The sequence below is a fragment of the Epinephelus lanceolatus genome, chromosome 16 (assembly GCF_041903045.1).
Source record: "Epinephelus lanceolatus isolate andai-2023 chromosome 16, ASM4190304v1, whole genome shotgun sequence".
Taxonomy (NCBI): domain Eukaryota; kingdom Metazoa; phylum Chordata; class Actinopteri; order Perciformes; family Serranidae; genus Epinephelus; species Epinephelus lanceolatus.
This window is the reverse complement of record NC_135749.1, coordinates 3418029-3446024: the sequence shown is the minus strand read 5'-3', so window position 1 is coordinate 3446024 and position 27996 is coordinate 3418029. Positions and strand designations below refer to the sequence as shown.

Below are 27996 nucleotides of genomic sequence, written 5' to 3'. Positions count from 1 at the left end.
TCGCTGACATTAAAGGTCCTGCGCTTCCTCAACAGGTGGAGACACTGCTGGGCTTTCTTCTACACAGAGTCTGTGTGCTGGGAAAAAGACAGGGAGGTGTCTCTGTGATCTTTGTCCCTTGCTATTTAAATGATTCAACTTGTTATACCAGCCAGCCTTTGATGCTGAGGGCTTGGAAAGAGGTGGCTCTTGTGAGTGTGCTGTCTCTCTGCTCCACAGCACACCTCCCTGGTCGTGGAAATACTGAACTCGGGGAAGCTTTGTCTTAAAGAGAACACCAGGTTGATGGTGTTTGGACAGAGCATTGGTGCTAGTCAGGTGGGGCGCTAGAGGCATGTCATCTGCATACTTTAAAAGTGTCTTTCCTTCACTGCTGGGACGGGTTGTGGAGACAGCAGGCTGAGCAAAGCACCCCAGACGTCCCTCTCCCCAGCAACATTTTCCAGCTCCTCCTGGGGGACCCCAAGGCAATCCCAGGCCAGATGAGATACATAATCCAACATGTTCTGGGTCAACACAAGGGCCTCCTTCCAATTGGACGTGCCAGGAAAATCTCTCATGGGAGGCGCCCAGGAGGATCATGATCAGATGCCCGAACCACCTCAACTGGCCCCTTTCGGTGCAAAGAAGCATGAAGCTCCAAGCTCAACAGTACAGCACCATCCCCACATCACTGCTGACACCACACCAAACTGCCTATCTATCTCACGCTCCATTACACCCACACTCGTTAACAAGACCCTGAGATACTTGAACACCTTCACTTGGGGCAGTAACTCTCTCAACCTGGAGGAGGCAATCCACTGAATTCCAGAACAATGGCCTCAGATGTGGAGGCACTGACTCTCAACTAGTGCTGCACGATTAATCTAATCGCAATCGCGATGTCAGGCTGCGCGATTACGTAACCGCATAAAAGGCTGCAATTTGCAATTTAATGTAGGCTAAATAAATGTTAACTTGTGTGCCTGTGAACGTGACTGCCTCTCCCGTAGTGTGTGGAGTTTGTTGACATCACGCCCACAAGCTATCCTGGTGCGTGCAGCCGGCGTGCAGCAGTGACCAACACAGATGCTGAAGAAGAGCATGAGCTCGACCATGAACAGGCTGAGTTGGTGGCGAAAAAAACATCTGTTACATGGCAATACTTTGGATTCAGGTATGGCGACGTTGAACAGAAAGACGTGCTGTGTAAAAGTTTAAAAGTTAAAGTCACCACGTCCCGCGGCAACACGACCAATCTATATCAGCACTTGAGACAGCACAGGGAAAAGTAGGAAGAGTGCATGTGAGAGAAAGCCGAGCCGTGTAACGTTAAAGACAAAGAGACAACTGAAAGCCACCAGAGCCTCATAAAACAACATCCAAGCACAGTTAAGCAAACATTTGTAAGTGTCACAGGGAAATCATGGACTCCATAACAAATGAAAAATTGAGCAACTTTGCTCAGTTTCGGCCCCACTTGACGTGCTGCTGTGTTGTGCTATGGCGCTGGAATTTGTCACTTACGTGACAACGCTTGAACGCAACACAGGCTCGCTCCGCTGTGTGTACAATTCCGTGCTGCGCTGCTGTGTGAGCAGCGTGTTTGACTGTGCTCAGTCTGTTGATGGTTATTGACACACTGTCTGTCCATAACAATAACTCTGTCAGGTCAGTGCCCCCCTAATATAATGTAGAGGAAACACTGAATCAAGCAAAAAGACTCATGATACCATTTATTTATTACATTTTATTGTAATTATATTGTAATCGCAATCGCAAATCGCGATATTGTCCACCATAATCGCAACTGCACATTTTTACCAAATCGTGCAGCACTACTCTCAACCTACTCGCTTCACACTTGGCTGCAAACCGCCCCAGTGCAAGCTGGAGGTCACGGTGTGATGAAGCCAACAGAACCACATTGTCTGCAAAAAGCAGAGATGCAATTCTGACATCCCCCAAACTGGACCCTCTGGGGATCCTTAGTGTGCACACTGTAGACAACTGTGCGTAACTCTTTTGTGTAATTTGCTTGAATGAATAATTGTTCAGATATTTTAACTTGCTGTTTTAAAAATCTCATTCAACTCTTGAGCCAAAGAGAATGATAAACACTGTAATCCAATACTACAACAAAACACAGCCTCATAAATTACAATCTAGCTGAATCAACACCTCTCTAACACAGAGGACTTGTTACAGGACTGTTGTTAAATCAAATATTATTTCCTGAGAGAAAATGGCCGTCCTTGTGTATGACTTGTGATATTTGAACGAAGACAGGCTCACCTTTGCAATCTGGTCAAACTTGCCAAAAAGTTCATTCAACATATGCACCAGTTCACCTGGGGAGCAGTCACTGGCCAGCCTGGTGAAGCCCACGATATCAGCGTACAGAATGCTGCAGGAAACAAATAACACAATTAAAAATGCATTAATGACTGACACAGCAAGCACATAACTTAACTCACTGCACACCTAGTTTTCTCTTGTACTGTCAGAGAAGAGGCACAAAGTTTTTCATCCTTTTGGAGCATTTTATTATTAGAGCAACATGGATAAGGAGCACTTCAGTATTTGCTGCACTTTGCTTTCAACTAACTTGTCAGCAGTGTTGTTCTCCACAAACCCACTGAGTTCATGAGCACTTTCACCGTGATGGCAACAGATCAAACATCTGACTACAGAAGAAGCATTTTTTTCTGTAGTACACTCAACAGACTCGAAATCTAACAGGTCTGAAATCAATTTTTGTTTCTGCTCAGGCCTACAATGCAATAAGAAGAAATAATGCAATACACATTATTGTGCAGCTAACTTATCTGGATCATGAACCTAGACTGCGTTGTCCATCACGTTGATACTGTGCATTTTTTTACCTTTTAATATTTCACATTTACATTAGAATTTTTTAACAGTAACATTAAATAGGACTGATTCTGCTCATTTTCAGGTTCATATTTGTATTTGTATTTGAGGTTTCTACTAGAAGATGTTTACACGCTTTAATGGTGAAAAAGTGCTTTATTTTGCTCATAGTATCAGCGCTGGAATACCTAACTAACCACAGTGATTTATCCTGGTAAAAGAGAACAAGCTTCATAGTGCTGAAAACCCAGAGGTAACCCTTAAGTTACCTCGCTAACTCCAAATCCTGCTTCGTAGTACAGGCCTCAGTTCATCTGAAATGTGACTGAATGAAATATCTGAGTATTTCCCAAAAGAATATATTTAGACGAGAAATTATCGTCCGATAATGAGACATCTTACTATATCATGAAGAAAACTGTCTGTGTGTGCGTGTGTGTGTGTGTCTGTTCCATGTTTTTCTCCTCATGAGGAACACATTTGCCTCAAGAACCCATAACTTCCGCTTATATAGATTTTCCACCATTTTGAATTTTTTGAAAAACACTTCAAATGAATCTCTTCCTAGGAAGTTTGAGCGATCTGCATGAAACTGGGTGAACATAATCTAGGGACCAATATCTAAAGTTCCCTCTTGGCAAAAGTTGGAAAACTTACTAAAACTGAGCTTCTATAAGGCAATGAATATTGCGGAGGGCGTGGCTCATCACATAAAGGTGTATAACATCTCAAGGGTTTCACCCATCACCACGCAACTTTGTAGGAGAAACTTAACTCTAATTGGCAACTGGGTGGCGCTATAACAACAGAAAAATGCTTCAAAATGGCTAAAATGCGACCGATCGCTGTGGCTCCCCCTGTGGACCAGTGTTGGTGTTTTCTAATGTTTAGTATGACTAAGTCATGGTATGGTATGCTGTACATAATCACGGAAACTGTCAGTGTGTCATTCTGTCAGTCAGTCATTCTGTCTGTCCCACGTTTTTCTACTCACTGACGTGGTCAATCTATGTGAAACTGCACATAGGCATTGAGGACTGGCATAGGTAGAAGGTGACAAAGCTACCAATGGGTGTGGACTAATTTTTATATTTATGCATTATTCCGATAATCAAAATTACAGCCAATAAATACAGACTGCTTTCATTGAACAAGAGCAGCACGCCCATCACAATGGGTGGCGGCACATGTACCTTTAAAACTTGGTTTGCGAGCTGTGAGTAAACACAGACAAGAAGAACAACAACACGGTGTCCAGCGGGCAAAACATGTTGCGATATGGACGTCTTTCACAGCTCCAGAGGAAGACAACAGGATTGCGCCAAAGGTCTGATCTCTGACTGCCCGACACCGGTTAGATGCAGCACTGAAGGACCGTCTCTACAGTGTTAGCACGAGCTAATTAGCAGCAGCGGCTAACATCCAACACCGAGCTTTTAAAAGGCTCGACTTTTGATAAACTTAATTAATTACCGCTCGCCATGTGATGCTACAGTTAATGAATATTTGTATTGTTACCACTCAAGCTGTGTGAGTGTGAGACACAGCCGCTTGTTTGTCTGAGTTAAGTGTTAACGTGTGAGGTGAATCAGTATCATCGCTATTCTACTTGGTAGCTGTAGGCTAGTCTATCGTGGGACGGTGAGATGGGGCCTGGGTGTGACGATATAAACACTTCATACAGCAGATGTAGGGCGGAGCTGTTAATGATGTTCATCCACTCTGCAGTGTAGTTTATACACTTTACTGATACACCAGAGAATTACACAGCAACACTAGGCTTCATCATCATCCTCTGTCTCACCGTTAACGTTACATTTAACACTGATTAAAGTCATTTTACTTTCACATCCTTGTGTTTATGATGTTCATCTGTAGTGTAGGGTTATATGGGGGCGGGGCCAGTAAGGATAGACCTGATGTTGGCAGGTATGATGAGTCAGAACTGTCTGCCATATTTCCTCACTACATCTCAGCCTTTCCTTCCCTCAGATGAACATTAATGACAGGTTATACACTTCTTTTTAAAATAAAAAATGTGAAATTATCAGTTATCGTTGACAAAATCCATCTCGGTGCATCCCTTATAAAAACACACAATTCAGTCAACAACCAGAGATACAGCTGCAGACATGTGAGTGGAGGCAGTGGCTGATGTCGAGTGTAGGAGGATCCTGACACAGTCACACTGCCACATGTCCTTGGCTGTCAGCTCTTTGTTCTGGAGAGATTGCCCCATCCACTGAGAGCTAGCCCATGTGAGACTTGTTATTATTGGAAGGATAATAGTCAGATCAATATGAGCACACATACACACACATATCTGAGGCCCACTTAAAATGGACACGGTGATATTGTTTCTCCAGTGAAGCTTAAGTATGACAGGTTTTTAGAGGACATGCAGGCTCTTACACTGAGCCTGGATTTGATTCCAGGAACCTCCATAATAAACGTTGAGGATGTCATCAAGAACAGAGTGACCTTAGACTACAATGGAGGTGGATTAAGTCTGAATTGAATTTGGCCGTGCCAATGAAAAGGAATAACAAGATGGAATGTGGAGAAGATGACGAGAAAAGAAAGAGGAGGAGAGGAGAGGAGGAAATAAAGGTAAATGATGAGAGGAGTACAGAGCGTAGGAGCAATCCAAACATGAAAGCAGGTAGAGAGGGGAGGACAAAGGAAGACGAGGGGTGAGCAGAAGAGAGGGGGAGGACAGGACGGTATAGGAGCAATCAAGCAAGATGAGAGAAGAACATAATAACCTTTATTATGTGGAGGCACAGATAAAGGAGAAGGAATCTCACCTGACATTGGTGTGTCGCTGCACATAGAGGTTGTGGAAGTTGTTGGTGCTCTCAGTTCGACCGAAGTTGGGTCCCTGCAGCCTCTGGATGATCTCAGCTTTCATCACCCGGGCTATATGAGACGGCAGCAGGGACAGCAGTAAGCGCTCCTGAGGACGGAGACAGGGAGAGGTAGAGAGAGTCAAAGACAGAACAAAGAAGCGAGAGATAATTATTTGTTAAGTATTATTTATCAATAACACGGGCGACTGCACATTCAAACTACTGCTGGACTCTGAGCAGAGGATTACACAGTTTCATACAGCCATAATGAGGCCAAAGGTTCACAAGGGCAAACAAATCGTTGTAACGTAACTATTAAGCTATATAGGAGCGACTGTAGAGAGCTATGAGTGCTTCCTGTCAGACAGAGGTGAGGTGTTATATAGTGTTGGGGGAGGAATGATTTCCTGTATCGGTCCTTGTGACAGCGAAGATGTGTCAGTCTGTTGGAGGAAGAGCTCGTCTGTCTGTCCAGTATGAGGTGAAGAGGGTGGTCAGGATGATCCATGATGGATAACAGTTTGTTCAATCTCCTTCTTTCCACCATTGCTTCAAATGATTCGTGCAATAATTTAAATTGTCTATTTATTATATCTTGCTTTAATTTTTTCACTGCTTACAATCAATCTCAGTGCAGTATCTGTACTCCCATCAGTCATTAATGTGACATCAACCATTCAGTCTGTCTCTTCATTATGTTCTGCTTCTTTATGTTGCTTGTTCATCATATTGTTTTGTGTTTTAAGACTGTTTGCTTATAATTCTGCTTTTTGTTTTTGTACAGTTTGTTTATTTTATGTACTTATATAGTGGTGTATATTTAATTCTACTGATGCCCCCTGTCTCCACTGTCTATCCATTGCTGTCTTGTCTTGTCCTGTCTTATTTTGTCTTGTTTTGTCTTATTTTGTCTTGTCTTGTCTTGTCCTGTCTTATTTTGTCTTGTCTTGAGTTATCATATTTTGTCTTGTCTTGTCTTATTTTGTCCTGTCTTGTCTTGTCTTACTTTGTCTTGTCGTGTCTTATTTTGTCTTGTCTTATTTTGTCTTGTCTTGTCCTGTCTTGTCTTATGTTATCTTGTCTTGTCTTATTTTATTTTGTCTTGTCTTATGTTATGTTGTCTTGTCTTATTTTGTCTTGTCTTGTTATCTTGTCTTGTCTTATTTTGTCTTGTCTTGTGTTATGTTATCTTGTCTTGTCTTATGTTATCTTGTCTTGCCTTATAGTGTCCTGTCTTGTCTTATTTTGTCTTGTCTTGTCTTATGTTATCTTGTCTTGTCTTATTTTCTTGTTTTGTCTTATGTTATCTTGTCCTGTCTTATTTTGTCTTGTCTTGAGTTATCGCATTTTGTCTTGTCTTATTTTGTCTTGTCTTGTCTTACTTTGTCTTGTCGTGTCTTATCTTGTCTTATTTTGTCTTGTCTTGTCTTATTTTATTTTGTCTTGTCTTATGTTGTCTTGTCTTGTCTTATGTTGTCTTGTCTTATGTTATCTTGTCTTGTGTTATGTTATCTTGTCTTGTCTTATGTTATCTTGTCTTGTCTTATTTTGTCTTGTCTTGTCTTATGTTATCTTGTCTTATTTTGTCTTGTCTTGTCTTATGTTGTCTTGTCTTATGTTATCTTGTCTTGTGTTATGTTGTCTTGTCTTATGTTATCTTGTCTTGTCTTATTTTGTCTTGTCTTGTCTTATGTTATCTTGTCTTATTTTATTTTGTCTTGTCTTATCTTGTCTTGTCTTATGTTATCTTGTCTTGTCTTATTTTGTCTTGTCTTGTCTTATGCTATCTTGTCTTGCCTTATCTTGTCTTACCATACCTTAAAAAACAAGAGTAGAGAAGAACAGAGTAGGACAGAATAGATCAGAAAACAATGAAATAGAGCCAAATAGAATAGAATAGAAAACAGGAAAGAACATATTTGAACATGAAAGATCAGAAAACAACAGAACAGAACAGAACTGTTTTATTATATTCAGTTCTTCTCTATCCTGTTTTATTTCTGTTCTGTAATACTGCATATAAATATAGCAGCTGTCGTCCACAGCTAATATTTAACCTCCGTAATAGATTTATACGTTCCCTTAATTATGACTCAGTGGAGCTAATTTTTCACCACTGCGCACAGGAAGCTAAAGTCGAGTTCAGAAGAGCGACTGAGGCACTGAGACTTTCTTCATCTTCAAACAGAACGCAGGCGAGGCATAGGGAAGCAACGGAGCACGCTCTGTAGGTCACCTCTGATCCTACAGGTGAAACATAGAGGAAATGTATTTATCACATACAGTTTATGAGGTTGAGCCCTGTGTTGTGTGTTGTTGTCATATTTTAATTAGTGTACTGGACCCACCACACTGTTTGGTGCTTCAGCCTGCTGTTGTTTTATAAAGCTGATTTTTCCTCTGCTGTGAGTTTCACCCATAGCCGCACTGAAACATCTCAAACATGACATGTCATTGTATAATACGGCCAGTCATCTTGGGAATACAGAAACTGGAGAACCAGAGATGCAAGACCCATCACTCATCGCTGTTGTGTAACCATGTAAGTTGTGGGTTTTTGCTTTAATTTAGCACCATCCACATTGGATGGAGGGTTGGTTGAGGGTGTTTTGGAGCGTGCGTGAGTGTTTGGGCATGTGCGTGGGTGTGTGTGTGTGTGTGTGTGTGTGTGTGTGCATATAGAGAGAACGAATGGCTGCCTGAGGGGGTGTGACTCATAAATGCGGCTCACAGCAGAGAGGGTCATTACATTGTTCACACACCACGGGCTCATTTCCTAAAACACAGCAGCAAATTAAGTAGAGAGAGGGGTTCGGGGGGGGAGAGGCACTAAAAATAGAACTCCACACCACCCGCACTTATTTACTTATTCAGCACTGGAGCAGTATGAACACTCTACTGTGAGCACACAGAGCGGGCATAATGGCCTGAAGAGATGTAGCTTTATTACTCATGTGTTTGATTAATGAATTGAGGTGATCTGTATTCAGCTATTAAATAAGATTTGGCACTATTTAGTGATGCACTGGCATTTGTGTACATCCTCTCACACTCTGAAACATGCACACACACGCACACAGAAACATACTAAGTGCCAGTGAACGTACCCAACATGAAGACTGTTCATACAGGTAAATATTTCCCGTTGCTCAAACACCAGCTACTAGCAAAGAAAACATATTTAGAAAGTGTGTAACATGAAAAATAAAATTAAAATAAAGATATTTTTTACAGTTGTTTCTTGTAATATTTAAATTTAAAAATTATATATTAATGTTTAATTGTGTGTTTGAGAAAAAAATCCCAGTTAATCTCTGCTGAGTGGACCACCACTTATTAATGTTTCATTGTATGTGTCATTTCCCTGGTCGGACAGAATGGCTAATGTCAGGGCGAAGATGCTAATGTCAGGCAAATGTCACTGCATAATGCCTCTTTAGACATGACCAACTTACCAAATCCTCGTCCCTGACAGAACTGAGGAGTGAAATTTGTTGGCAATAAAACAGCACAAGTTTGAAATGAATTTGGGCTCTTATCCAGAGAGTGAGAGGAATACAGCCAAGCCAGCAGCTCTGTGAGGCTATGAAACTGAGCTCTGAGCTAATGTCAGCATACTAATAGTGACTACTTGTATGTTAACACCCTGATGATTAGCAGGAATAATAGCCCACCATGCCATGAAGCTGGCCACCGCACTCAACAACGCCCTACAGACTGTCTCTGGATTTATATGAGCCACCCCAACAAACTAACCGCCTGTCCTCAGTGGTATCGCATCAGCTGAGGTCAGACGAGAAGCAGCCACGCTGGCCTTGTGGCCTCGTTAGAAAGGCGCAGGCGAGTGAATCCCACCTCCTCCACGAGATCACTATGAAGACACCACAGTGCTTGCGTCCCAAGTCCCAGCGCCCCTTTGCCACACACGCCGAAGAAGTGCTCCATACAACACCATCTAATACCTCCAAGGGAGGTCTGGGTCAAGGCAAAATGGAGGGACCAGTGGACGTCAGCAGACGCATCAAGGCTCCATCACTACATTCGAGACCCCACAGACATTCCCGGACAGCACCTGCCTTGAAAACAATGGATAACCCGCAGTCCTCTCTTGAGGACAGGTGGGGTGGGGACGCTTTGGGGCAGCAATGCAAAAATGGTGTCTCATGGACAGTGCTCACTGCGAATGCGGGGATCCACTACAAACTGTGGAACATATGATAACCAGCTGCCCCAAACATCGGCCACCAAGTGGCTATCACGGTCTAATTGACCTGGACGATGAAACACTGGACTGGCTTGACTTAATGGAGCTGAAGGTCTAAGGACATACGCCAGAAGAAGAAGAAGCAGGAATACTGCATGTTCACCATATCAGATTAGCACATTAGCACGCTGACATTTCCTGATTAGCACTCAACAAAAAGCTAAGGTTGAGGAGGTTGTAATGAAAATAAAATTAATTTTGACCTGATAATGACATGAGATGAGAAGTCAGCAAATCTGTTACAATACTGTGTGAGGGGAACCTGAACACAATCCACCCAGCAGTTTAGACGTGTCACTCTGGAACAAAGTTTGTATCAGTATCAATATCAGTGATTCTGGCCCTGTATTACTTGGTATCGGATCAAACCAAATATTGTCGTATCACCCACGATTAGCAGACAGATATCTCACACAGAAGCAGTCTAGATTGATAAACAGCACTACAGGTAAGAAAAAAAAATGTGTTTTTGATTTTGGGGTGAACTGTCTTTTTACAATATGTAATGAAACACTAACGGTAAAGTGTATAAAAGCAGGAGCACCCACCATCTTTACTGTGTCACACACATCCCCAGAAACTAGAGTTTAATCACACATTCAGATCTGTCCTTGTGTGTGTGTGTGTGTGTGTGTGTGTACCTGCTGGTGCTTCTCAAACTCGAGTTTAATGGGTGACTTGATGCAGTTGCAGGTGTCTTGGTAGGTCTGTTTGAGAGCCAGGTCCATCAGGTGTTTATGGTACGCCCCCGCCAGGTTACCACAGGTGAAGATGATCACATTGGCTAAGATCTGCCACAAACACACAAAGAGCAACACAATAAAAAGTTCCGGATGAGCCTGTGTGTGTAATTTTCCCACTATCTACCTCTGTCCACTAACATGTTAGCTGATATTATTACGTCGTAAAACAGGGCTGGAGCCGCGGCACACGCTTCGACTGCGCTTTTCCACCACTATGTCAACCTCAGGCTCTTTAAAATGTGGCCCTGCATATCAATAGGTTGTCCTTGGTGCTGTATCCAAGGGTGATGAGTGTCTCCCAGCATGTTTTACAGTCCGTGTGCTTTTCCACTGTGTCTATGTGTGTGTGTGTGTGTGTGTGTCAGCCTCAGAGATGCATGTGATGCAAAATCAATTCTACTTTATCTTTCTACCTCGACATGTTTCTGTATTCCACCGTAAATACTCGTCTCATTGGTGTGTGATGTTTGTTGTTTGGCGTCCTACCGGAAGCATTATGAGGTTCCTGTTTTGTGATGAGACTTTTCTTTGTGCCGCCGTATCAACAGTGAGACAGAGTTTAAAGAGCTGTTCCCTGAGTACATTAAAAGGCAGTTCATTTGACTCTGGAGGCTTTGCTGAATGTGCTGTGTCACGATGATACACGATAGGTTCACTGTTTTACAACCCGGGCCTTATTAAAATGTTGTACTTTGTCATTTTTAATCGAGCATGGAGCAGCCTTACCAACGTGGTTTAGAGGAACTAACTGTGCCGCAGCTAAGAGCGCAGTATCATTCACGCCATCAAAACAGGAAGCTCACAGCAGAGGTGTCTCTGCTAACAAGCTGTGAGCATTTCAACAGTGAAGTTTAACATGAGCAGTTCTTACCTGCCAGACGAGAGGCTCCAGCTCTGTGACGGTGGAGGCCAGACAGATGCTGAGGGTGACCGTGTGCGAGAAGCAGGTGATGGCGCTGGCGATAATGGCTCCTCTCATGGAGAAGGGCAGCATGGTGTAGACAACGAACACGATGAACAGGAAGAAGGACACCTGGAGACAGGAAACAGGGAGATATTGATAGGAGGGGACACATTTGCCTAAAATAAACCAGATCTGCTCAAAGCTGTTGATGTTGTGAAATATTTTCTGATAACTTTTCTACTTTGCAGTTTTTCCTCCGTCTATAAATCTAAGTAAACAGAGCGTGTTAAATAATTCAGCTGCTGTTTCAGAGAAATATGCAGGCACAAAAATTTCAACACCATCACGCTTCAGCTCTGATAACTATTGTGGACACACACTGACAAATAAAGGGGCCAACCAGAACCATATAGGGCTCTTCAGCTCTTCCCCATAGGAGAACGCTTTTTGCTTCCTGGTTGAACCTTTTAGAACGATTCCAACGAACAGAATGCAGCGATTTATTGGCCAGATATCAGTATTGGCCATTATTTGCCTTGTTAACTGCCAGTGGCCTTTTAGCAAATAAGATGACGTTCCCCAATGACAGCGGCTGATGTTTTTCTGTTGTGTCACATCAGTTCTGTGCAGGTACAAGAATACAATGACTGCTTGGCAAATGGGTTCTGTGATCTCACTGTTGTTTGACGAGATGGTTAGTAGCACAGAAAACGTGTTTCCCACTGAGGAAGTTTTCGGGTAAAAAGGACGCAGTAAACTCATTATCAACCTGTCAGAGGACACACCCTATTGTTTCCCTGATAATGCTTAGCATTAGCTGTTAGCACCCAGTGACTGCAACTAATAATGGAGGTTGCACTGAGTTGTATTATGATGCGTTCAAACTCTATTCAGTAAAAATGAGAAACATAACTTTCTCATGACGTGTTCAATGAGAACTTTGTTGATGTTTTAACAGCAAGAGGGAATTATGATATTTTATCCAAAAAATCAGAATCACTTTTTATGGGAGGGCATTTTGTGAAATCACTACTTTACAAATCAATGGTTGAGTAGGGTCAGGAAGTATCACGTAGCCATTAAGAAACACACACAAAAAAAACTCACTTCAGTAGACCAAGTGGTGTTGTGATGGTGACAATATCAATTATGACAAAAGTAAAATGGAATGGTTAAAGGCTAAAACACACCGTCGGCCAACACCCCACATCAAAAAATACAGCCCTATTATTTTTAAATTACAAGCCCACACTGGCTGCATGTCGGCGCTCCTGGACCACCACCCCACGGCACTTTACGCCACTGTCCAATTTCCAGCCTCGCTGCCCCGGAAGTAAATGCATTTTCTCCCCATTCGCTCTCTGCTTGCACATATCAGCTCCCGCAGCAGCTCTTCTTCTCTGCTCCTACGGCAGCTCGACTCCTCTCCTCAGCATGGATGCATAAACTGAACTCTTTAGCTGTTTCTGTCTTGTGTGTGCCAAAGACTGGATGATGGATGGATTGTTTTTGAATTGTCACTGTCTTATCATTATTATTATTATTATTAAGAAATGTTGTGCCAATAAAGCTTATTGATTTTAATTGACTGGATGAGGAGAGACTCGTTGTTGAGGTCGATAAATATCCTGAGTTAAACGACCCATAATCCCAACATTAAAACCAAAAAGATATTGCCTGACGAGTCAAAGCTCTGGAGATCGACTCTTCAGGTGAGAAATCAAGTTTAATTAGTCGATGCCCACACATCATTTTAAGCTAACGCAGAGGAGGAAGTACAGATCTTTTGGTAAAAGAAGTAATGACTTTGTGTGGTCGTCTGTTAACGAGCTGCAGTGCGACGCGTCCGGTGTGTACTAGGGTATGTTTTCAGCTTCAGATTCAAGATACATTTACATTTGAAAACACCATTTGAAATATGGGTAAATATTTAAATATTTGCAGGTGAGGAGCTTTAACACCATTTCCTTTCAACAAGCCTTTAGGAATTCTTTCTTTTAAAACGGCAGATGGCTCTGGGTAGAATGTCAGCCCTTCAGGGAGAACCCTTACCTAACATCATACGTCAGATCATTCTGGGCTGATGTGCATGATCATACACGCACTGCACTAATGCCAAAAATGACCACAGCAGTTTTCAAATATAGATCACAATAATGCCTGTGGTTGAATCCCACCACAGATTTGTATATTTCTGCATCTTCCCACCTTGTCTGCTTTTTGCCTAAATACAGAGTACACTTATACAAGTGGAGTGGGCTGCCCACTCTTCTTTACAAAGAGATCAGACGATAAACTGCTGATTTCAGGATAAGTTATTGAAGATGGGTGGGCTGCTCACTCAGCATAAGAAAAAACAAAATCCTGAGAAAAACTGCCTAAAAACAAAAAAACAGTAAACACATGAGAAAATACTGAAATGTAACACAATGACATCTGAAATCTGACATCTTCCACACGAGGAAGGGCCCTTTGCTGCTGATAATATTTAGATGGAGCTTCCTGCTTGTTGACTGTATTTAGTCCTCTCTCTTTCCAGGTTTTCGTCGAAGCCTCTTTGACCTCCCATCTGTGTGTGTGTGTTCCTGTGTATTGTGCATTTCTCATTGATACCTTGTGCCTTCACCTCTTGCTTTGACCCTGCCCACTTCCCCTGCTGTCAGTCCACCCCTTCCTGTTATGGTGACTTTGGTGGCGAGTGGCGCAAACAGGTCACAGCTTCAACTGGGACACCAGAAGAACCCTGACCTTCCTGTCTGTCTGTTTGTTTCCTGTGTCTGTCAGGTTCAGAGAGTCGGTGTGCAGACAGGAATCTACTGAGAGTGATAGCTTGGAGTGAATCAGATTTGCTAAAAAAAACAAACAGAAATTGATTGCTCCTCGCAGTGTTTATGACATCAGCATTATAAACATTATTTGCGGTGACAGGTTACTTGGTGAAGCATTACCTGGAATTTATTGCTCCTATCACTGATGTGTGGTGTTTCATCAAGCAAAAAGATGACTAGAACATTGGATAGGAGTGATTGTGTGGTTGACCGAGTTCTTTCTAAAAGAAGACCTGAACACAGAGAGCAGAGGGAGAGGTGTTTCATGTAGGCTTAAGCTTTCTGTTGCTAGGGGAACCATCGGGGAAGGATGCTGATGTCGGAGCAGATGTGGTGTTTTGAAGATCCTGCATATTTTGCCATAAGCTCCAACTCCTAACCCTGAACTCCCACCTCTGAAAAGACGGAGGACAGGGGGCAGTTGGAGTGTGTGGCGTCCAGTCTGTTTTGCTGCTGTGGGAATCGAGAATGGCAGTCCAATTTCAGGTGCGTCACCTGCTCCTGTTTGCCATGCAGGCAGCCAGACACACTCCAGCCTGAATCCTAATACGCCCTCCAACACCCTGAGATGGGAGCTGCAGCCATCATCTCACTTCAGCTTCTTCGATTACTTTTTTGCTCTCCCTCGTTCCGAGCGCACAGCCCTCCTCTGTGTTTCAGACAAAGGCAGCGCACGCTCACATGCCTCCATACACACACAGATATGCATGCTTGAATACCCACATCTAAAATGTTTGCTCCTTGCTCACTTAAGCATTTATGAGCATAAGAGGCTCGGCAGCATTTTTGGGTGCACACATCCCCGTCTTTTCTAAGTATGTGCCAACACACACGCACACACACACAGGTCCGTGTGACTGTGTCTTGATCGTGGGGTACCAGGTGTGGCAGCCATGTTCAATCTGCCTTCTGGAAAGAGCCGTGTCCTTCAGAAACTGAATAAAGTTCAGACTAAAAGGGTAATGCAGCGAGATGGTGGCAGACAGCTTGTGCTGTCCGTGCACATGATATTTTTTTTGTATGCTGACAGAGAGAGGGTGAGCAGGCGAGCGTGTTTTGGGTGTAGGGGTTGAAAGTGAATAACCGAGCAGAGCACCAGCTTCTCTCTATCTCTGTCTCCCCTCCTCTCTTTTTTCAGGCCTTCACTGTTATTAGCTCTGCGTGCTTCACCAGACATGCTGTTCTCTCGGTAATCACAATCAATCCAACCCTCTGAGAGCAAGCTGCAAATCCAGCTGTTTTTTTTCCACCAGATTTTTGCTATCCAGCAAGTTTTGTTTTTCTCCTTCCTTTCCCTTTGTCTTTCTCTTTCTTCTCATAAACTAAAAGTCTAAGAGGAACAGAGGGTGAAGACGGACAGACAATAGACTGTATAAAATAACTGATGTAGCAACCGCAGCATCACTTCTTGGTTTGTGGACTCGTGTTTTGAAGTGTCGAGTTCTCAATTTTGGATCTTTGGAGCCAGAAGTGACCAAATTTGGACAAGAGGGTGGAGCTGTGCAGGTGCAGAGCGGGTGGGCTTTGAAGCCAATTTGACATAGTGGCCAAATGTGGAATTCCAACTTCCAGGTCTGTGATGTGATGTCATGGTACCCAAAAAGACTTTTTCCTGTGGATTCTCATTGTGAACGAAACGTCGGTGGCTAAACTGTCATGGGTGTCATAACTTCCAGGAAATGAATCGTTTCCCCATCAGAACTCAAACCATTAGGTCTGATCACATTTTAAAGGTCTGGAGGAGCCGCATGATTAAATCATTTTAGTCCCACTGAAGTTACTGGAGGGCTATACTGGAGGTTAGCTCAGCCGCTGTAAGTCTCCAGTGCTCCCATTCTAAGGGCCCAACCATGTGGAAGATTTGGGGTAATATCAGCTGTCATTTCCGGCGGCTGTGACTCAGGAGGTAGAGCAGGTCGTTCACTAGAATCCTTGAGCAAGATACTGAATCCCAAATCGCTCCTGAAATATTATGTCCTCACCATGTTTCTCTTCCCAAACCTAACCTCCGTAACTTTATGTTAATTATGCAACGTACTTGATGTAATGTCATTCCTGGGATGCAGATTTGTAGCCTGGCGTGTCCAGACCCAATTCGCAAAACGGGAATGGGTCTGGACATGGAGTGTACATTTCCTCTAGTCACTCAAAGTGCCCCTTCACGCAATTGGAAAGACGGAAAACCAATCAGAGTAAACGAAACGTGTGACGTAGGCTAGCACAACGCCACTGTAAACGGACCAGCAAGCTGCAGCGGAGATGGGCTGTGATGATGTCTGGGAAAGAGTGTTGCTGTCTTTGCAGATTTCCTCCTCACTGTGGACTCGGAGTTGCATGGCTGTGATTCCCAGCTTGGTCGCTTCCCTGACCTGCTCCTCCATGAGAGCAACTAGCGGAGAAACAACAAGAACCACTGGGATTTCACCGAGTCCCATCTTTTTCCTGATCAACGGAGCCAGTTGGTAAATTAAACTTACCAAACCCCGTAGGAAGGACGGCAAACACATCCTTTTTTTTCAATAAAAGCTTTCAGTGCAGCCGTTTGTTCTGCTTTTAAAGAAAATGTACATTCCAGTTCCTTCAACACATTTACCATCACAGTTTCAAAATCAGTAGCCATGTTGGTTGTTTACGAAATCACTCCGCTCCTTGTCCCTCCTATTCTCATGACGTGCCCACCCCAAAGTAATAAACCGTTGTGATTGGCCCGGTAAGCTTTAACCGATGCCAGATCAGGATGGTTTCACCAGGCTGGCAAATTTGTAGGATATCATTTAAACTGTTCTCAGACAATATGTTGCATTGAACAACTTTCACAGGAATGAACAGGACCCCGCCTCCAATGCTGTATCCAGTTCTCTTTATACGTCCATGGATCTGACACATACGCCCTTTTTACATATCTTACAACACTACAGAGCCGCTTTGAAGTCCCTTCTTTATGCCACTTTTGCATTTTTACACAGAACCAAACAACAGCGACATCATGCCGCACCAGTGTGTGATTTTTGACAGCATGGCGGCATCGCGGAGAGAGGCAGGACATTGTGACATGTAACACGGCAGCATCAGCCTCTACTGTGACATATCACGTACACATCGGCAACGCTTCATGAACAGTAACAATGGCTTAACATGGCGATAACAATCATTTACTGTCTCCGTTACATGACATCTGATGTCGCCCTCTGTTCAGAGGGTAACGAGCTCACAGACCTCATGTTTTTCAAAATCTGCAGACATTTTTCGCTGTTCTTCATCTTTGAGTTAGCTGCTAACTGCTACCACCTACTTTTTAAATTTCCTGCGGTGGGTCGCATGCATAACATGTCATCAGAACATCATACCCATGACACCCATGATCCTGCCAGCTGTCCAGTTCATACAGACATCGTTTCGGCGCTGTTACTACCTATGCCGGCTGAAAGGCGAGACAACTCTGTCCCACCATTTTGTGATTGTACCTTTTATACATGACGGCGAGGCGACATATCAGCGTGAAATTTCCACCTTGAAGAGGCAGTGTAAACAAGGCAAAAGGGACAGATAGATAGATAGATAGATAGATAGATAGAGATATAAGTGGGAGAGTCATGGGAGCAGAATAGAGTGATTAATATTGCAGAATGATTATGCTCTCACAGGTGGCTGATGATAAAAATATCTCCACCACAGAGAGGGGAGGGAGGGAGAGGAGGGGAAGGACGAGGGGAAAGAGGAAATTTGGGCATGGTGGGGTGGGTGGAGGGGGGTGGGGGTGGGGGGGGGGGGTCTTAACAGTAGAGGAGGAGGCAGGTGTAGAAGCTGGAGAGAGAAAAATGGGATTTGATGAATAGGGGGGGACAGGGCGCTAGATTGAGAAAATAGGATTCCTGAGACAGAGGGAGAAGGAGTCTGGCGCTGAAAACTAATGTGTCTGTCTGCTGATGTGCTCACCTCCAGCTCTCATCAGGTCTCATTAACACTCGTCACAGGTGGAATTAACTCTGCGCTCTCCACTGCACGTATGCACACACGTACAGTCATGCCAGCGTATACAAAGGCACGCATAAACTGATGGATGGATGTGTGAAGAACACTCCTCACACGTTTGTAATCAGACAAACAAATAAGCGTGTCAGAAGTCAGACTGTTATTATCAGGTTTGATTATTCTTAGTCATGTATTCATTTATTGTTTGCTTCATTGACCAGGCAGAGAAAGTCAAATTAAAAAAGATGCTGCTGCTTGCATTCCAGGGGCTCCACTGTTGTTGGAATCTGACCAGCAGAAACTAAGATATCTGTGCTGATTCATTTTTTAATCTGTCTACTGTGAATCCCCCAACTTTGTGGGAGTGTAATAATAAATAGCTGGAGAATGCCTTCAGCTTGCTACTGCTGTGATATTTTTGTGCATTTCCTTTGCAGGTACAGTTATTTGGTTGGTTTGCTGCAGTGCTTTGCAAAAGTACATAAACTCCTTTGGTGTTTTTCCGATTTTGTTACATTACAACTTGTAATTTAAATGGATGTTTTTATGACACCCCTGAATAAGATCTGGCACTACCAATCAGCTTCAAAAGTCACATAATTACTTAAATACAGTCCACCTGATCTTAGGGTGTTTCTCAACGTCAAGGAAGAGTCCTTAAATGGCTGAATTTCAAGGATGCTATATCATCAAATCCCACCTCAGGACTGTTCCAATGTCAAGGATCCTTTAAATTCTACTGAGGACTGAGTCCTTCATTCAGAGGATTTTCAAAGATGCAAATGTGTATCCTCAGCAGCTATAAAATACCCACAAGTCATTGCGGATGATTTGCTGGAGGTGAAGGTGGGGCCTCTTCAATTAAATCTGCGCCAGCGGAGCTCGGCAGGATTTAGACATTAAGATCTCCCGGAGTTTTTACCATACAAGCATAAAAAAGCACTGACAGAAACCTCCTAATTTACGCTTTCCAATGTGACGTACTCCTGAGGACACTTGTTTGCCTGTTCCAATGTGTGTTCACCAAATGTAGGAAGGACTCTTGCCTTGCCTCTGTAGGATCTGTCCTTGGAAGGACTCATCCTACCAAGGACGGATCCTTGACTTTGAGAAACATCATTAGTGTACATAATACACCTGTTCTGAAAGGACCAGGCACCACCAAGCAAGTGGCACCATGAAGACTGAGGAGCTCTCCCAAAAGGTTGGGGATGCATTTCTGGAGGAGCACAGATCAGAGTTAGGTCCTAAAAAATATCAGAAACTTTGAACTTTCCACTGAGCACCATTAAATCCACTGTTACAAAATGGGGAAAAACATGGCAACAAACCTGCTGTGAGAGGGCCGCCCACCAAAACTGACGGACCAGGAGAGGAGCGCTTCAGTCAGAGAGACAATAAAGAGGCTAAAGATAACCCTGAAGGAGCAGAGACTGAAGCATCTGACAATAGGACCACTTTAACCAGTGCACTCCACAGAGCTGGGATTCATGGAAGATAGATGCCATATGGATCATCATGTTTTTGCTAATAATAACTGACCATTTGCTTAACCCATTTTCCTAACAATCGTAACTTAGCAACCGTAACTAACCATGTATGGCAGGCTCGTCAAGCTTTGGATATCTCTGCATGTTGAAATTAAGTTTATGGGGCTGCACTAAAAGTGATGCTTTACTATACATATGATACTATACATATATAGATACTTAAAATGGTGACTTATTTTTTGCTTTCTCCAAAACCACAAATACAGAGCTAAGATGCAACGTATGGATTTAACAGTCTGCTCTAATGTAAGATGTAAACATAAGCATGTCCAGATTAGGGATGTTCCTGGCAACTAAACGAAAATTTTAATTAAGATTAGTTGACCAGTCTAAAAAGGAAAACACTCAGAAAACAGTCAAAATTTAGCAGAATTAATTGTTAAGTATTTGAAACACTGTCCAAAAAATATTGTGTGCATTAAGAGCCCTTTGAAAACTTTAATCACAATCTTCAACAACCATGTTGGATTTTAAAAGCTGCTGAAATACGAGACACTTTGCGCGCAGTATGAATGTGAACACAACGGCAACTCAGTCAAAAGTTAACCACTAAAATAACATCTGAAATAAATAAATAGCCTCTGAAATGTGGGGCACATTGAACCTTGTAGATTATGTGACAGAAATGACAGCAATTCACCTTAAAGTTAATAAAACAACATGTAAATTATAATCAAGTGTACTCGAGCATTACCGCGGGGAGGGGGACTGCTGTCTGATGGCTCTGTAGCACCCACTAGTGGCAGGCAGTTGCATGACAGTTAAGCAGTCTTGTACATGAATAAAACACTAATTAATTTCGTTCAGACGACTTATCACGCGCATCCCTAGTCCAGATAACGCTCTTACTACTAGTAGAAACTAGGGGTGTCAGCGTTAACGGCTTAAACGTTTGAACATAACATGTTTTTTTTTTTGTTTGTTTTTTTAGCTGCTGTACTGGCCTCGCGCATCCTGCTGCTGCAGCGATGGAAAATAACGACACCACTGCGCTGCTGGATGGCTCATTTCACTTTAAAAAACTTCTGGACGGCTCAGTTTACAAGTCAAAAGTAATCTGCACCTTGTATCAAAAGGAATTAAAATATCACTGAGTTAGAGTACTTCAAGTACTTTGAGTTTGACTACCACCAACAAGCTGAGCATACAGGTGGAGAATTTTTTTTGAAGTAGAATAATGACAGATTCATCAATTTTCAACTGAGCTCAGAGTAAATGGAGCTATGGAGTATTTTTGTTTGTTAAAGCTATAGTGCGTAACTTCTGTCGCCTCTCAGCAGATAATGCGTTATTACAACTAATAAGCCGGCGGCACTTCCATGTACACAGATTAACACTCGCCACACACCGTGTACACAGAGTAACACTCGCCACACACCGTGTACACAGAGTAACACTCGCCACACACCGTGTACACAGAGTAACACTCGCCACACGCCGTGTACACAGAGTAACACTTGCCTTTGTGGTAGGATCCACTTCTGAACCGTGTCTCGGCCGCTTCTCCGCCATGTTGCTTTCTCTTTCTACCTGCGCTCTACCTCTTGATATGACACTCTCCACTCTTCCTCCCCCTCCCTTCTTGTTGTGAGGAAGCATTTCCTGTGTGCCAGCGCAGGAATGTTGCCGGTCGACACGCATACTAAAAATGATATATATTGAAAAATACTGCAAGATGTTAGAGGAGCCGATCGGCTTAATCAGCATTGTGTCATCTCCTCTAGTAGTGGCTTGGGTGAAATGGACATTTACGGACCTGTAGAAGTTACGCACTATAGCTTTAAGCTCTTTACTGAAGTGTGCTGCACATTTTGTACATGCACTCATGTTTTATTTCTCAACGTGGACCATCGTAATCCTTTCAAAAAAACAAACAAACAAACACTGTACCTGACAGAATAAGCACTCTGAATTTGTCTCCTACCTCTAAGTCATGGTTTTAAGACCTCACTGTCGCAGCAGTGCAGCACTGAGTTGAAACATAAATTTAAAGTCAAGCTCATAAAGTAAATTTTGTTGCCTGTGACAGCCCTTGTAGTAACCTAACCCAGCATTACCTCACAGGCTTGGGGCGTTTCATGTTACATTGTTTGGTGGTTTTATGGGTCACATAAAAAGCCCTGTAGACAGCACAGTCATTGTGTAGGATTTCCTCAATACGTGGGAGCTGGTCTCAGTCTTCTCTTTATCATAATCATAATATTAGAGATAACAAGCTGTAAACTCAGCACTGAACAGTGCTGGTTTTTATTTCATTATCTTTTACAAAGATCATCCAGATCGTCAGCTTCACGCAGCCTCAACCATCAAGTGGATGTTTAAGATCCCTCTACAAAGTTCTCTTTCCAGGCAGAGCCAGATAGAAACATTGAAACGTTAGCTGCTCAGTGAGCTACGTAGCTACAGCTGACTGAATCAACGGTCACCAGCTGAGGAGCCTGCTTTTGTCTGCCTCTGTCTGAAATCAAGAGCCCACTGCTTCGGGAATGACTGAGGATTTTGAGTGTTAAATCTGCCACCATTGTAAACTACATGATGTGCCATGTAAGAATAGAAAGCTTGACAGGCATGGCAACAGAAACTAAGTGGGTGGAGCCAAGCGAAGACTCAGTTAAACTGATTGCACTCCCACATATGTGCAGCCAGAAATGCTGTTATAGCCTATTTACAGTACAGTAGGTAAAACCATAGTCACAGATGCATCTGCATGTTGTATTACACACACACACACACACACACACACACACACACACACACACACATAACACAGGGAGATTCATGTACCTGGTCCCAGGGGCTGAGTATCCCTCCTGAAAACATGAACAGGTAACCCATGGTGACCAGACAGGCCCATATAAGGAGAGAGAAGAGGCCGAGCATACGCTTGAAGACCGACTCAATGCAGACGAGGATGAAGATGGACAAGAAGAGAAAGAGAGCAGTGGGAACCGTGATCAAGAATGTCAAGTGGTCCTCTGTGTTCTGGAGAGAGAAGAAGAAAGAGAGATAATCATCAGTCAGGGTGAGACGAATATTCAGTGCGAGTATCGTGTGAGTAAAACGTGTCACTATCTGTACTTGTGATGAAGGAAAGTCCTCATTTGGGTAGATGTGTGTATTCCTCGTGATCAAAAATAGTCTGAAGCTCAATTCTGAGATTTTTCTATAAATAGTTTTCTAATGAATATCAAATATAGCAACTCCTGATCAACCCACATCAATTTCAGGCTTAAGATAACATCCTCTGGTGAGGTCCCACCCACTTCTGTTTTAAATCCCGCGCACTCCAAGTACAAACACAGCAGCCCCCCGGGAAGTGTACCGGGCTTTGAAGCCAATTGTCATAGTATCCAAACAGTATATATAACTCACTCTTTAAATTCTTATAAGGCTTAAAATGATGCATAGTTCAGGGCGTGACTGCTTTGAGTGACAGGCTGTCTGCGAGGCCTCGACACAGTCTGTGAGAGAGATCACGAGCCGATTATGAGACAATGGACCTCTTTTATTTCTTGCTTTCCTTTTGTGTCGCTTCATAGTCATTTTGTGTCTGTTTAGTTGTTTTTTTGTTTCTTTTTGGTTGTTTTGCCCCTTTTATACTAAATTTGTGTCTTCTTTTAGTTGGTTTGCCCCTTCTTTAGTCATTTTATGTCTCTTTTTGGCTGTTTTGTCCCTGTTTATACTCAATTTGTGTTGTTTTCCCCCCTTTTTAGTCACTTCATGTCTCTTTTTGGTTGTTTTGCCCCCTTATTAGTCATTTTATGCCTCTTACTGGTAGTTTTGGCCTTTTTGTACTCAATTTATGTCTTCTTTTAGTTGTGTTTCCCCCTGTTTTAGTCACTTCATGTCTCCTTTTGGCTGTTTTGCCCCTGTTTATACTCAATTTGTGTCTTCTTTTAGTTGTTTTGCCCCTTCTTTAGTCATTTTATGTCTCTTTTTGGTTGTCTTGCCCCTTTTTCGGTCATTTTATATGTCTCTTTTTGGCTGTTTTGCCCCTTTTTCTAGTAATTTTTATTTCTTTTTGGTTGTTTTACCACTTTTTGTACTCATTTTCTGGCTCTTATTGGTTGTTTTGCTCCTTTTTGTAGTCATTTTGTTGTCATTTTGGTTGTTTTGCCCCTTTTTAGTCATTTTATATTTCTTTTTAGTTGTTTTACCACTTCCTGTACTCATTTTTTGTTTCTTTTTGGACAGTTTGTATCTTCTTGTGATGATTTTGTGTCTCTTTTTGGTTATTTTGCCCCTTTTGTAGTAATTCTGTCTCTTTTCAGTTCTTTTGCATATCTGTTGTCTTTCTGTGTGTCTTCCTGGTTGGTATATGTTAATTTGAGTGACATTTTCCATTTGAAGGCCAGCAGGGCCTCTGACACTGCCCAGTTGGCCCGTTAAGTAATCCATCCATCAGTTAGATTCCTCTACAGCTCCACCCTCACATCCAAATATGATCACTTCTGGCTCCAACAATCCAAGATGCTAGACTGGAAGCTTCAAAATAGGACTCTACAAACCAATGGGTGACGTTATGGTGGCTATGTCTTTTATTTTTTGCAGTCTATGCTTATTAGAGGTCAGGTTAACCTAAAACTTCTCTTCCACCTGATACCCAATAAAACAAGGTCAGAATAACATAAGAAAGGTGCTTACTTTGGGAGATTTCTCCTTGTTATTGTGTCCCAGTGAGCACATTCAGTCCTCATAAGTATAGAGGTACAACATGACACACACTCACACAAACAGATGAACAGACGGCACACAGTTCGGCAGACAGACAGTCTGAGCCCAGAGAATGTGCTACAGCATCACTTCTGCGCTCACGCTGTCAAAGTCAGCATTTAGAAGCTGTCAACACACACTCACACTATCTCTCCCTTTGACTCCGACCAGACCTCCCTCACACCGCTCCTCATCCTCCACAGCCTCTTCCTCACTCTCACTTTGTCATGTTCACAGTTTAAGAGGATGTACACAGGAAAAAAAAAAAACACTCATCCTAACAGGTCAGTTGTGTCAAAGAAGTGATGAATCTGGCTGTGGTTTTTCTTCACAAGGCAGCTAAGTCAAGACGAGTCAAGTTTATTTATAAAACACAGCTGACCAAAGTGCTGGACTAAATAAATGAATGACACATAAATATAAAGCAATAAAACTGTGCACAAATATAAAACAGAATAACACCAGCAAGAACAATTACAGATGAAAAAAGATTATAAAATACTAAAATATTAAAACCACTACAAACAACCAAAGACCACTGAAAACATGTATGTTTTAAGATCTGTCTTAAAAGTGTCAATGGAGGGGGAGCATTTCATTGAGAGATGAAGGCTACTCCAGAGCTTTAGAGCAGCTACCACTACGCCACGATCTATCTTACCCATCAGCCTCGATCGTGGGACAGTCAAAGACATTGTTCTGAGGATATACGAGGTCGGGAGTTGGAGTGGGGGCAGAGAAGTTCGGCAACACACGGGGGCGTCAGTCCACGTATGGCTTTGAAAACGAATAAAAAAACCTTAAAATCAATCCTGTATTTGGTCAGTAGCCAGTGCAGGGCTGAGCTTGCTCTCACATCTTGGTGTCCACCTCAGTCTGCTATGTCAAGATTATTGATTTTAGTTCCCTGAAACTTCCAAAATCAAGTGCAAATGATCTCAAGTAGCTGTCAGAATATCATTCGCACAATCACTACATGAATGTTCTCAAAATATAATGCTAGGATAAACTGTGGGTCAATAAAATGTTCCCAATATGGAGAAATGATTAACCAGATTTGTGCAATTATCTGGTAAAATTCAAGTATGTTTCACGTGATAAATTATAAGTGTTAACAGGAGGAGACTGCGGCACCAATGCCTTTATCCTTTGCACATCCTGTTGACTTGTTCCAAACCTCTGCATGGCTGTGCGTCCTAAACATAATTATATATTCTGTGGCCAAAGCACCTCTTCTGATTTTGCCTGAAAAATACTTTACTATGCAAAAAGCCCATCGTACACAAACATGCACACACGGGGTAAGAATAAAGTACTCTCTAAGTCCTTTTGCCCTCTTTGGGCTGTGTAAATTATGGAACAGCAGCAAAATCACCATCATTTGCTCAAAGAGAGGGCTGAGAGCTTCCACACACTGAGCGCACTCACAGACCTGATCCTACCCGACACCCACGTAAAGCTTTTTAAGTTATTCCGAAGTCATGATTGCACTGACAGGTCCAGCAGCTGTAAATGTTAAATTAGCAAGCCACTGTGTGATTAGATGTCACCGATTTTACAGTAAAATGAACATCAGTGTGGGCACAGAAATGTGCTGGATTCGCTCAACATGTAATTCACTGGAGCAGCTTTTATGTAACAGAATGAGAAGATGTCACAGAGTCAACCTTGAATTTGGGGCTGATTTGACAGTTTATTGGCTCGAGCTGATTGTTGAGAATAACAGAGGCTGTATTGCCAAAGCAAATGCAGGAAGGGAGCATTTTGCTGTGTATTAGTGTAGCAGCAGGATGGAGCAGAGGTAGTATGAGTCAGGGACTGGCAAAGGGATCCCATGGGATCTGACTGCTGACGCCACGCCAGCTATACAGTCAGCCTGGAGCGCACACTGAATGGCAATGAGGATGTGAGCAAGACTGCAAACACCAGAGCAACACCTGAGTGGACAGCGGTGACACAGACCCATCCTTTGGCCTCCAAACACATTTCACACCAACTGTATGCTCACACACAGACACCCGACCACAGGTTAGCTGCTCTCTGACCACTTCAGTATTTTCATTTATCCGTGGTGAGAAAAAAAAGAAGCATCTGCACTTTGCACATTTCTGATTGTAGGCCATTTAATCCTGTTAAAACCCTTTTGAAACCATTTAAAGCCATTTCCCTCGACATGGCATAGAGGGAGGGAGCTGTGCCTGCCTGCCATAATATACTGCATTGTCATCCAGAACAATTATTTCCTTTTTTTAGCCCAGTCTGGTTTATCCAGCTATTATACTGGGAGGAAAAAGGGGGGGGGGGGGGGGGGACAGGGAGACATAGCAGCAGCAGTAGCAGTGGCAGCAGAGATGCGCTAATCTAATAATTCAGCAGTGAAATGACACAATACCAATGATACCAAATACATTATGAGAGAGACAGAAGGGGAGAGGGGGCACAGATGCTGGAGTTGAAATCATGGTGGTGTATGCACTTTGCATGTATTGGTGCCTGTTCAATATTTATTCTGCATGATGAGGCGGCACTCGTGGCAGATTTCTCCAATCTGGCTCAGCTTGGTTATGAAAACCATCAATAATCAACAAACTTTTAGTTGAGTGCTCCATTTTCAGTGCAGAGGAACGTTAACACATGCTGCTGAAACAGGTCAACGGTTGCAGAGCAGCCAGCGTTTGACCCAAAAGATTACGAAATAAATTATTCAACACAGTTTGAAGCATTCAAATAAACACAAGAAGTTTGTGCTCTAATAAAAAAAAAAAAAAAGAAAAAAAAAAAGGATCAGCGCTCAGTGAATAACCTCCTAAGCCCTACGATAAGCTATTATGGCAAGGCTTAACTATACAGACCCGTGAGCAGTGATAACTAACATGTCTTTGGGGTCATCGGGTGGGAACCTCCTTTCACCGGTGTTTCGTCTAGTTAGTCCCACGACACCTCCAGGAGGCTAGACAGTGATCTCTGGCGTCCCAGAGACACTCCCCTAATGCCAGGTCTCACTGCTCCCCACACTAACCGAACAACCTCCTTTACCTTACCTATACTACCACAGAGGAGGTAGACCCAGGGAAGGAAGCCTTGTTAGGCTATCACACTCCCCCGCCGGGTTAGGCTGTACAGTCTACCTCCCCAGGACGAGCCCTCACAACAATGACACCTCCAGGAGGCTGGACAGTGATCTCAGCCCAAACAGCACTGCCAACTTTAACCAAGCCCAGGCTCCGTTTATGCGAGCTCCAGGCAGAAGCAATGCTGATACTACCTTTACTAGCACATTCACCATACTCTATTTCACATGCTACATAGCATAACTA

General features: G+C 42.9%; 1 protein-coding gene across 3 annotated transcripts in view; it reads right to left on the bottom strand.

Annotated features, from left to right (window-relative positions):
* adcy2b (adenylate cyclase 2b (brain)) overlaps positions 1 to 27996 on the bottom strand; it is a 76513-nt gene that overhangs the window by 38201 nt on the left and 10316 nt on the right. For 2 of the 3 annotated variants that reach the window (XM_033637694.2, XM_033637695.2), the window contains exons 2-6: positions 22751 to 22948; positions 11584 to 11745; positions 10611 to 10760; positions 5664 to 5812; positions 2278 to 2389 (exon numbers count right to left, since the gene is read on the bottom strand). In XM_033637694.2, coding sequence (XP_033493585.1) covers positions 2278 to 2389; positions 5664 to 5812; positions 10611 to 10760; positions 11584 to 11745; positions 22751 to 22948 — 771 coding nt within the window. The remainder of the gene's footprint in view (positions 1 to 2277; positions 2390 to 5663; positions 5813 to 10610; positions 10761 to 11583; positions 11746 to 22750; positions 22949 to 27996) is intronic. The other variant, XM_078175579.1, reaches the window with a different exon arrangement.